Here is an 11281-nt window from a genome sequence, read left to right as displayed (position 1 = left end):
CATGTGAACAATAACTATGCGGAGGGCCATGAAATTCCTGCTGAAAAAGTGACTGGGAGTGTGGGGGTAGGGATTCTGGGGATTGTTACAGAAGAGGAAGCACCTGAGACCCTTGGGGCAGGGCCCAGCCTCTCTACTGGCCCCCAGGGGGCTTAGACTGGTGGCCTGGGCTTCCTGTGACCTGAGGAGCTGGAGGAAGAGAAAAAGGAACCAGCTCTTGCTGCTCCTAGCTCTGCATGGCTGGTTGTGGTTCAACGCTCAAGGGGTGACTGGACAGGGTCCTCATGGAGCCCAGGCTGCTAGCTTGGGGGCCGAGGGGAGCCCCTGCTTACTGCTTGATGGGGCAGGAAGGCAGGTGTGAGTATGTATGTGGTGTGGGGGCACTCAGAGGCACCCCAGGGCTTAGATGGAGGGTACTGATTGCAGGTGGGCGGCATCTCTCCAGTTAGGAATGTGTGTTCTACTGGTCCCGTGATAGGGCTGTGCCCCCTCCCCCACCAGTTCTCCCACAGGCAGGGAAGGTTGTACCTGAGCAGCTGCGCCGAGTGGGGAGCACTGAGTGGAAGAGCAATCCTTATTAGAAGCAGAGCTGAGCGTCTAGGTTGGGGGGGCGGGGCTCAAGAACACACTCTTCTTCCTTCCCGGTTCCTTATGTCTGGAGGTCATCCCTCACATGCACTGGAGTTGGGGGTCTCCAGGGTCCAGCCTACACTCCCAGCAGTCTCCTGGGCCCTCACTCGGCCCCTTCTCATCTCAGTTTCTGCTGATACCACCTGGGCAGGCAGGACCGAGGCTACCCAGGAAGGGTGAATCATGCAGGACCTCTGGGCCTGTGCGGGGTGACGGGCTCCACAGCTCTGGGAACCCCTTCCCTTCTCCTGAAGACCCCCCCCCCCGCGGCCACTGGCTCGCTCCCACCCGCAGGGCAAGTGCCGCAGGAACTCGGCCGCCTGCCTGCGGCTCTAGGCCCCGCCCGCCCTTCCCGGCCTCAGTTGCCTCTTCCTCACTCCCGCCAACGGTTGACCAGCTGTGTTGCCCACGACCAGGATTTGCTTTGGGAAAGGCCCGGTGCCCAGTCCCTGTCCTGGCGCCGCGAGCGGGAGCGGCTACGCGCGCGGACACCAGGCACCGCAGGAGCACCGAGACGCGGGGACCTCCACGCGGCCTAGAGCGGTCCCGGAAGTGCCCGCGGGCCAGGGGGCGGGGCTCCGGGCGCTCGGGCCGCCGCGGGCTCCGCGTCAGCAGCCGCCGCGGAGCGAGGCCGGGTCGGCCGCGGGTTGGAGCAGCTCAGGTGCGGCCCCGCCCCGCCCGCCCGCGGCCCCGCCCCGGCCCAGGTGAGTGGCTCGGCGTCGGCCGGTCTGACCACCTGTCCCTCCGGTGGCCTGGGGTGTGGGCGTCCCTCATCGGTGGGAAGCATGTAGGGGCTCCCGCATCGCCGCTCGGGCGGCGTGTGCGTGTCCGCAGCCGCTCGCAGGCTTCCAGCCAGGAAACCCTACGGACCGAGGGTCTCCCGGGTGCCCAGGCCCTGAGGGCTCCCCGAAGCAAAGGGTGACGGATGCAGGAGGAGCCGAGGAAGGCCCCGAGAGAGGTGGGAAGGTGGGGTTCCAGACCTTTGGATCTTCGGTCCAAAAATATTTAAAACGTTGAGGACAGATAAAGAATTGCCAACTTTCTAAACAGAGTGGAGACTTCAGCATGTAGGTGGTCCATAGTGGGAATGGAAAACCCCTAAGGAGGGAACCTTGGAAACACCAGGATTTAACAGGCGGGTGGAAGAAGAGTTGCAATCACAGATACCAAGAAAAGGGGATCAGAGAGCATTAAAACTGGGCGGGGGGGGGGCGGGTAAGGGAGAGAACTTTCAGAAATGAAGGGAATAAAGCAGGAGGTGGGAAGGGGGCTGGGGGGGTTCAAAACCTTGAGGCGTTCAGGTAGGCAAGGTGGGTTTAATGAAGGGGTGGACCCGTATTATCACATCTTCCAGGTTTTCAAGAGAAAGCCTGAAACACAGAGTTTCCAATATTGGCAGCTAAGTCAAACAAAAAAAAGGTTCCAACTCTTTTCGAGCCAAACAAAACGTGTCTGTGGCAGGATCCCCAGGCTGCCAATTTGCAACTTCTGAAATGAAGGGTTTTGAGAAGGGAGCTCTTGGTGAGCACTGCCAAAAGGGGTGGGAAAGTGAGGGCTGAGAAGAGAGGGATTGGCCATAAGGAGGTCACTGGATGCAAGAGCTGAAGATGCTGAAGTCCCAGCTGAAATTGGAAACTTGAAATTTGTCTCCGTGCGGTACACAGTCCTATGATTTTCTTTGGCAACATTTAACATCTTAGGAGGAATTGACGGAGAATGTTGGTATTTGGCAGCTGGTTGCAGCAGGGCAGGGAGGCGAGGAACGTGATGCTGGTCAGAGTCTATAGTTCGATCCATGATAGAGTCTAAGCTAGACAGGGAAGGGTGGACTAGAAGAGAGAACCAGGGCGAAATTGGTGGGTTGTTAGACCTGATGAGATCAATCTAGAGAACCTGAAGGACTGGAGATTATGGTTGCTGAAGAGGGAGGGAAAGGGAGTTAAGTGGTCAAAGAATTTTTGAGACTACTTCAGTTCTGTGCTTTTCACATCTGGCCTTTTTACTGCCTTATAATTCATAAAAAAAAAAATCATTTCCAAGTAGGAATGCGTTCCATCGTGACTATGCTGATTAACTTAGTGTGTTTTTATTTTACTTTATTTATTTAACAGAGAGAGACACAGCGAGAGAGGGAACACAAGCAGGGGGAGTGGGAGAGGGAGAAGCAGGCTTCCCGTGGAGCAGGGAGCCTGATGCGGGGCTAAATCCCAGGACCCTGTGATCATGACTGAGCCGAAGGCAGACGCTTAACGACTGAGCCACCCAGGCGCCCCAACTTAGTGTGTTTTTTGAGCTGCTTAACTATCTGTGTTTCAGTGTACTGCTAATAGTACCTTTGTATAGAGTTGTGAGGATCAAATGCAAATGTGCTTATAGAAGGTCTAGTAGTGCCTAGCACATAGTAGATGCTCAATAAACATGAGCTGTTATCATTATCATGGTACCTGGGGTTTCCCTTTAGCTTGCACGGCAATTTCTGAATGGGGTCCTGAGGGGCTCCCTCAGAGGTCACCACAGTGGGATGGGGGGTGTTCCAGGATCCGTCCATGTCCCTATGAAAACAACCCCCATTAACTGGAGCAGCTCTGCTTTTGTCTTTTATTTATGTATATCTCCCAGACGATTTATCTGAATAAAGAGTTCTGTGCTCCCCTCCCCTCAAAAAAGTGTGGCCATCAGTTCTAGCACAAAACCAAGTGGCTTTTCCTCCATTCAGTCTTGTATTTATGCCACCAATGTGTGTGGAGATTGTCCTGTTGTGCTGGGGGCTGGGGCTGGGGGCTCCACAATGAAGGGAGCTCTCAGGCAGTGGTGGCAGGAGTCCTGAGAGCCCATGTTTGCCATCCAGGATGGTGAGTGCTGTGCTGCACATGTGCACTGAGCTCTGCAGGCACTGAGGGGGTGTGCCTGAGATCACCAGTCTTAGGGTGCAGAAAAGGGGACGTTAGGACTGAGTCTGGGAAGATGATCCAGTGGCAGTCTGAGAAGAGAGGGGGACCTGTTAGGAGGAGGAGGAAGCATTTAGGGCTGTGTGGAAGGAGAGGCTGGAGATGGGGCTGGAAGGGCTAGTGCTGTGAAGGGCTTTGGGAAGGATTTGGGCTGCTGCAAGATCCTGAGACAGATGATCAGGCCTGTGTTTGGGATATTTGACGCTGGTGTCAATGTAGACAACAGACCGGAGGGAGGAGTAGAAGCTGGAGGCAAGCGGTCATTTGGGAGGTGAGTATGGAAGTAATCCTGGGGAGTTGCCCTGAGGCCTGGGCTGCGGACTGACAGAGAGGCAGAAGCCTCTTAATAAAGCCTCAGGAAATGGACAGACTAGGCGTATGGGGTGAGAGAGGGGGAAGGTCTAGGCTGACTCCCAGGGTTGTGGCTTGGGCACCTGGCTGGAGGGGGTGCAGCTAACCTAGTATAGGAGGGAAGTTTGCGCTCTCTCCAAAACCCCCATCCCCAAGGTCCTCCATTAGCCAGAATCTTGCCCCCTTTCCACAATGGCCCCACTCCTGCTCTCATCTACCTTTCTGAGCACCTTCAGTCTTTAGATTCTAGACCCCATGGTGTAGCACTTGATTCTGTCTGTCTGTCTTCTTTGTAGTTGTTTCTGATCAATCAGACTTGTCCCTAACTCAGTGGGGATCATCTCAAGGGCAAGCTTGTATCTTATTTTGTCTTGTCCACGAAAGATTCTGGCACAGGAAGGAGGTACGTACTAGGTGCTTGATTTGACAATATCCCTTGTTTTCTTCTCAGATTGGGAGAACAGTAAGTGTGTCCTTAAGAAGACTATCTTTCAAGAACTACAGTTATTGGGGGGTGATACTAGAGTCACAATGGAGGTTCCCCCAGCAGCCAAGTTTGGTGAGACCTTTGTGTTTGAGGACGGCTTAGAGATGCAGCAAGAACTCTTCCCAGAGGAGGACCTGGGGGACCCTTTTCTTCAGGAAAGAGGTTTAGAGCAAATGGCTGTTATTTATAAGGAGATCCCTCTCGGGGAGCAAGACGAGGAACATGATGATTATGAGGGCAATTTCAGTCTGTGCTCAAGCCCTGTTCAGCATCAGAGTACCCCCCCAGTAAACAGATCCCAGGATGATGAAATCTTCAGCCCAACCTTCTTCCAGAAATCAGACCTTAGTATGTGTCCGATAATCCACAGTGGAGAGGAACCCAATAAACACAGTTGTGAGAAGGCGAGCAGGGCACACCCAGGACCTAACGAACCTCACAGAACTGCGCCACCCGCAAAACCCTATGCGTGTCGGGAATGCGGGAAGGCCTTCAGCCAGAGCTCACACCTTCTCAGGCACCTGGTGATTCACACTGGGGAGAAGCCCTACGAGTGCTGTGAGTGCGGGAAGGCCTTCAGCCAGAGTTCACACCTTCTCAGACATCAGATAATTCACACTGGGGAGAAGCCCTACGAATGTCGGGAATGCGGAAAGGCCTTTCGTCAGAGCTCAGCCCTCACGCAACATCAGAAAACCCACACTGGGAAGAGACCGTATGAGTGTAGGGAATGCGGGAAAGATTTCAGCCGGAGCTCAAGTCTCAGAAAACACGAGAGAATCCACACGGGAGAGAAACCTTATCAGTGTAAGGAATGTGGGAAATCCTTCAACCAGAGCTCTGGCCTGAGCCAGCATCGGAAAATCCACACCTTGAAGAAGCCTCACGAATGCACTCTCTGTGGGAAAGCCTTTTGTCATAGGTCCCACCTCATTCGGCACCAGAGGATTCACACTGGGAAGAAACCTTACAAATGTGAAGAGTGTGGGAAGGCCTTCAGCCAGAGCTCCAACCTCATTGAACATCGCAAGACTCACACTGGCGAAAAACCCTACAAATGCCATAAGTGTGGGAAAGCCTTCAGCCAGAGCTCCTCCCTCATCGAGCACCAGCGCATCCACACTGGGGAGAAGCCCTATGAGTGCGGCCAGTGTGGGAAGGCCTTCTGCCACAGCTCTGCCCTGATTCAGCACCAGAGAATCCACACCGGGAAGAAACCCTACGCATGCAACGAGTGTGGCAAAGCCTTCCGGCACAGGTCAGCCCTTATTGAGCACTATAAAACCCACACCAGAGAGAAGCCCTATGAGTGTAACAAATGTGGCAAGTCGTTCAGGGGAAGCTCACATCTTATTCGGCATCAGAAAATCCATGCTGGGGAGAAGCTCTAGAAGGAGGAGCTCACACCAAAGCTTGAGACCCTTTCCCAGATGGAACCCACACCCCATCGCCTTGTCTGTAAGACCCCGCCCACCTCCCTGATCCCAGGGCCGAATGGAAACGTGCCACCCCCAGAGCTTCTGGCCACCCACGCTGGCAGCCAGGCCCCCTCGCGCCCCCCTCCCCTGGGCGCCCCACACGCAGCAGGTTTACTGAGTGGGAGGGTGGAGTAATGGGAAGGCCGCTGAATCAGAGGCATGCCCAAAGAGAGAGCTGGCCTCTGATTTGACTCCCAAGCCTGTGAGATTGAGTTTTGCCATCTCCGCCTTTGTCAAAATCCAGAAGAATAAACACCAGAGGGAGAAAGTTGAGTTAAACGCACAAAAATGTCAGATGAACTCTCTAACGTCAGCTGCAGTCTGGCACTTTGAGAAGACAGAACTGTGCTCACAGTCTGAATCCGCTAAAGAAAAATGAATCCAAAAGTAGATATGTTAACAGCAAAATGGAATCTTCCATTTGGCTTGGGCACTGGTGGGGACAACCAAAACAGGTTACAGAAGAGAGGGAGGGTCTGGAAGGATTCATTCTGGTTTGGGGAAGGGAGTGGTGAGCCCCTGGCATGGTCTCTTAATCCCTGTTCTGGGTTAGAGTAAGGGTGGTTTCTGGCAGATGGCCTTCACACGACGGTAGAGGTTTGGTCCTGTAGGCCAGAGGACATTTGACCCTGGCTTTGACTCAGCCTGGCATAAGGCATCAGTGCCCTCCAGTTATAACCCCTCCACAAGACCTAGGGCTCCCAAGACCACAGTATGCCTTGGTTGGCCCCAGGGCCCGTTTCTGGTCTGGGGGCTCTGCAGCCACCTCTCTGCTCTCCAGTGCTGGGGGACCTAGGAAGCAGGGCGATTCAGTCAGAGGTCCCAGTTCAGATCCCAGGTCTGCCCCTCCTACTTGTGTGATCTTGAGGAAGCTCCAACGCTCTGTTTCCCTATCTATGAGATGGAGATATTGGGACCTGGCCAACTCCTGTTCAGAATGAAACCACCCATGAAGTGCTTTGGCAACTGGCAATTGAGGATGGAGACCCAGAGGGACCCTTGCCCCACCCAGAGATCTATTTCCTAAAGGCCCGAAAGGCATCCCTGCCGTTACCCGGATGGCAGGGCCTGCAGCCCACCCTCTCGTTGAACTGGGGCTTAGGCTTTTCTTCACTGCCTCCAGTCTGTATCCTGGGCTGTGGATGCCCTGTGGGGCCACCTCCCAGACAGGAACCCTTTCCAGATGCCATCCTCAACCTCTCCCCAGAAGCAGTGTGGTCTGCGTCCCCATACTTCTGTCCTCTCTCCTCAGGCATTGTTCAAAAAGTACCATTGCCTGTTCCCTGCCTAGACCAATTCAGTCGGCATCCCCAGAGGTGGGGCTCAGACAGTGGTGTGTTTTTAAAGCTCCCCAGGTGATTAGAATGTTCCAGTAGGTAGCCAGGATGTGAGCCCTATGCTAGGCATCTTGCAACCCCAGCATCTCCCAAATGTCAGGCCTGCTTGCCGTGAGCAGAGTCCCCATGCCTCCCATCCGCCAGGAATGGGCTCAGGCTGTGCCGTGTCTGGCTGGTTGAGAGGTGTTTGTCCCAGGTCCTCAGGCCTTCGTGTGGCCACCGGGATCTCTTGGGTACTGCCTTCCCCCAGGCTCCTCCGAGGCAGGCTGAGCGATTCTTTTTTTTTTTAAAAGATTTTATTTGACAGATAGCGAGAGCAGGAACACAAGCAGGGGGAGTGGGAGAGGGAGAAGCAGGCTTCCTGCCGAGCAGGGAGCCCGATGCGGGACTCGATCCCAGGATCCTGGGATCATGACCTGAGCTGAAGGCAGACGCTTAACGACTGAGCCACCCAGGCGCCCCTAGGCTGAGCGATTCTGAAGTTTTCCAAAAGTTTATAGCTGGAATCCCATTACCTGCATCATGGGAACACTGGCTATTTCAGCTAATCAGAAGCTCAGCTTGGTGCTCGTGTATAGTTTTGATGAATAAAAATGGACAAGTAATTGTTACTTAGCAAGTGGAGCTTGACAGGCTGGAGGTTTTAAAAGGCCAGGTCTCCAGCTGGGGGGATGACAGTGGGCGTCCCAGCCATGAGGACAGCAGCCACTCCTGTCCAGCTCCTCTCTGTTGCGTGAATGTGTGAAACCTTGAGCCAGCACCCGGGTCTCCTAGAACCTACCGTACCACCAGCTAGACTGGCCTGACTGGCTGGCCCTGGGGATTGCCTGCATGTGGCCTGCACTGCGGGTCTTCAGTCACTTACTAAGAGTGCAGAGAGAATTGAGACCCCTGCTCTGCGTGGGTGGGAGAGCAGCCCCCTCCCCAAGATCTACCTCCTCGCGCCCCCCCCCCCCCCCAATCGGCCTCACCTTGGCCAGGCCTGTCCTTATCCGGCAGTCATCGGTTTCCTACCTTTGATGTCTCTCTCCGTGTGCTTCTGCACGCCCTAGCCAAATTGATTTTCTTAAAGCATCTCTTTGCACATGCCACCATGCTCCTTAAAGCCAACCCTCAGGGGCTTTTCTGCGCATAAGCCCCCATTTCAGCCAATCTGGTTTGCTCTTGAACAGACCACAGGGGGTTCACGCCACCCTGCCCAGATGCTCCCTCCTCTCTCAGCTTCCCTTACCTCATTTTATGCCATTCTTGCATTTTGGAATATGCACTTTCTCCTCCTCCTGGTCCCCCCCGCCCCGCCATCTCCTCCTTCCTCTCGACAATTTATGTAACATGGGGATTGAGACCCCCTTTCTGAAGGGTTGACAGATTCTCACATAACCATGGTAGGACCAGGTACTTTTCAAAGTGTGAGCAGAACCTAGTACCTTCTGTTCACATTCCTTTACTGTTTTATGTATTTTTAAATCCTTCAATTTATTTAGGTTCTTGAACAGTGTAATATTACAAGAGAACATCCTGGTAGTATTTTAATCGTCCTTGGATTTGGTTGTTTTATGTTTGTCTTACATTTTTTTCCTTCTTATTGTAGATGTTGAGTGTTGTAAAGCTCTAACTCTTAGTTTTGTTGACTAATCGAATGGTTTTGTCGAAGTGTATGTATTCTGCTTTTTTTTTACTTCATATTTTACATTTCTGAAATTATTTAGATATAGCTAATCATATTTTTAATGTTTCTAGTAAATGCAGGTACTTTGGTCTAGGACTTTTTTCTTAAGAGCTTTTTCTGCACTCTGTCAGTTTGACATGTGCAAGTTTTTGTTACCATATGAGGAATTTCCTTTCGGCCCAAGGGTTATTTTTTCTATATTTCCAAGTGATGAATGTATAGGTCATTGCTGTTCTTTCTTACTGTGCTGTGGTTTCTAAGTGTCCATGGAACCTACTCTGGGCCTGAAGATATGATCAATTTTTATAAAGCATTTGTAAATCTCAAGAAATGGGTTTGTACTCCATCAGTTCTATTTGTTACTCAAATTCATACTTTCTCTGTTGTTTACAGTTCTTAACTTGGGTCTGCAGACTGCCTAGGAGTCCGTAAGTGCACAGGTTTATTTTAGAGGCAGCAGAGAGGAATGGAACAAAACTGGGTGGTTACATACGTGAAAGAATTGTTCGGGGCTGGGGGTTGGGGGACCTGTAGCATTCACCACATTTTGGAAAGGCTCTGTGAGCCCCCAAATAGTTAACACTCATTGACATGATCAAATCATAGTCTGATTTTGTGTTTTTTACTTTGTTTCACTTAAATTTGCTTCTATTTTATGTTCGTTGTTGCAATGTTAGACGTGCACTTTTCTCAAATCCTTTTTGAGAAATAGGCAGGGTTATCATTAAGTAAGTACCAGGATATTTGGAGCATATATATTTAATAGTAATATATTGAAAAATTGTGCCTTTTAGTGCCTTTGCCTCTTTTAATTCTTCTAGCTTAAATTTTTCTTTTCCAGATACCATAATTGAAGCCCCTTGCTTTTTTCAATTTGCATCTGCATGAGAGTTTTTGCTCAGCATTTTTAAAATTTGTGTATATATTTTGCTGTATAACTTATAAACAGCAAAGTGTTGGATTTTATTTTCTGATTCTTTGTGTAATTTTTCTTTTTATGCAAGAAGTTCTCATATCACAACTTGGAGTAAGGCATAATTTATCTTCATACTTCTATTTTAATATAGATGAACTCATTTAACCCAAAAAGGCCATGCTCATTTAATGTCCATCTTTAGGAGTTACTCACCATGTGTGGAATATTATTCCTGGGGAGGCTGATGGTCTGCCGTTGGGCACACCTGCTCCTTCCTGCCTTTGTCAGTGCCAGGCTCTGTCCTGATCCCACTCTTAAAGTGGCTTCAGTGCTCTTGGCTCTAACCCGGAGGAATGATGCCACCTCACAGCCCTGTGGAGCTCAGAGGAGATAGAAATACAAACCTGCATGGCAAACTGGGGGCGTAGAGGATTAGTACGCTGTTAGTGTTTTCTTGAAATGTTTAATTTTCTGTTCTTCCTCCCAAAGTTCTTTCAGCATAACTTGGAATAGTATATTGTGGTTTACTTTTTAGAAAACACTGCCAGATGTAGCAAAGAATTAGACCTCACAGATCCATCCCACACTCCCTGAGTGAACGTGTATGGTAATCTGGACAAGCAGCAGGGAACCTGATCTCATAACCCCCATCCCCATCACCTGTCTGTCCCAGGTGGGTCCCCTTGTCAGCCCTCCCCCTTCCTCTGTGGTGGCGGGGAGAAGCACTGTCACAATTGCAGAGATTAGAGAATATGGTCACTCTGGCCACTCCTGTGGCAGGTGGGGAAACGGAGGCCATGACCTAGCGGAAGTGAGGTGCTTTAGTGTCAGACCTACCCGGCAGCCGTGGCAAAGAACAATTTCGGATGTTATAGTGCAGCCTTGGGCAGCTGTTGCCAGGACTTTTCAGGTGGCAAGTGATTTAGTCACCATAGGCCAAGTGACTAAAGTGAAAACCAAGTACTCTGTCCGCTCAGAGTTGCTCAGCCCTTGTACAAGTGGACGTCCGCCAACATTACACAAGGTGGATATATATATATACACATACATACACACATTTGCCAGAATGCCAATGCACAGAATTACTGGGGGTGGGGAGAGAGAAGCCCTCTTCTTGTGGGAGAACCCCATCTTCAGTATCTAACAACCCAGGACGCCACATCAGAAGGTTGCCTGGTGAGTGTGGAATTGGGGTGTCAGGACATGGACCTATCCTCCTGCACCACAGGCCACACACTTGCACAACACTCAGAATGCTGGTGGGGGGCACCCGCTGAAGACCCTCCAGCGTCCATGGCCTCCTCCCTGGTGGGTGCCTGCCCTCTGAGGTCCAGAGCGCCTTCTGGTGGCGACTTGCAGACACATGAAAGGCTCTTACGAGAGCTCTCCAAGTGAAGTGTCTTTCAATCCCTGCTTCCTTTCTCCACCACCCTTATTAGCCAGGCTTCGTCTTCTCCCTGGAGAT

The 11281-nt window shown here is 51.5% G+C and overlaps 1 protein-coding gene across 3 annotated transcripts; it reads left to right on the top strand.

Annotated features, from left to right (window-relative positions):
* The first annotated feature begins 1230 nt into the window (after positions 1–1230).
* Positions 1231–9866, top strand: ZNF70 (zinc finger protein 70). 3 transcript variants are annotated; one of them, XM_036076480.2, is made up of 2 exons: positions 1231–1334; positions 4381–9866. In XM_036076480.2, exon 2 carries the CDS (start codon positions 4461–4463, stop codon positions 5805–5807), a length of 1347 nt encoding a protein of 448 aa, XP_035932373.1. In that variant the 5' UTR covers positions 1231–1334; positions 4381–4460; the 3' UTR covers positions 5808–9866. The 3 variants fall into 3 exon arrangements, with proteins under 3 accessions (XP_035932373.1, XP_077916824.1, XP_035932372.1); XM_078060698.1 differs by lacking the exon at positions 1231–1334 and adding an exon at positions 1379–1588; XM_036076479.2 differs by lacking the exon at positions 1231–1334 and adding an exon at positions 3711–3849.
* Positions 9867–11281: the final 1415 nt, after the last annotated feature.

Source organism: Halichoerus grypus, chromosome 13 (assembly GCF_964656455.1).
Source record: "Halichoerus grypus chromosome 13, mHalGry1.hap1.1, whole genome shotgun sequence".
In the NCBI taxonomy this organism is placed as follows: domain Eukaryota; kingdom Metazoa; phylum Chordata; class Mammalia; order Carnivora; family Phocidae; genus Halichoerus; species Halichoerus grypus.
Note: the sequence above shows the minus strand (reverse complement) of the source record. Positions and strands in the feature narration are given on the sequence as shown.

Bases quoted from the DNA above. Each gene is read 5' to 3' on its own strand.
- ZNF70 (XM_036076480.2), top strand. From the start codon at position 4,461: ATGGAGGTTCCCCCAGCAGCCAAGTTTGGTGAGACCTTTGTGTTTGAG.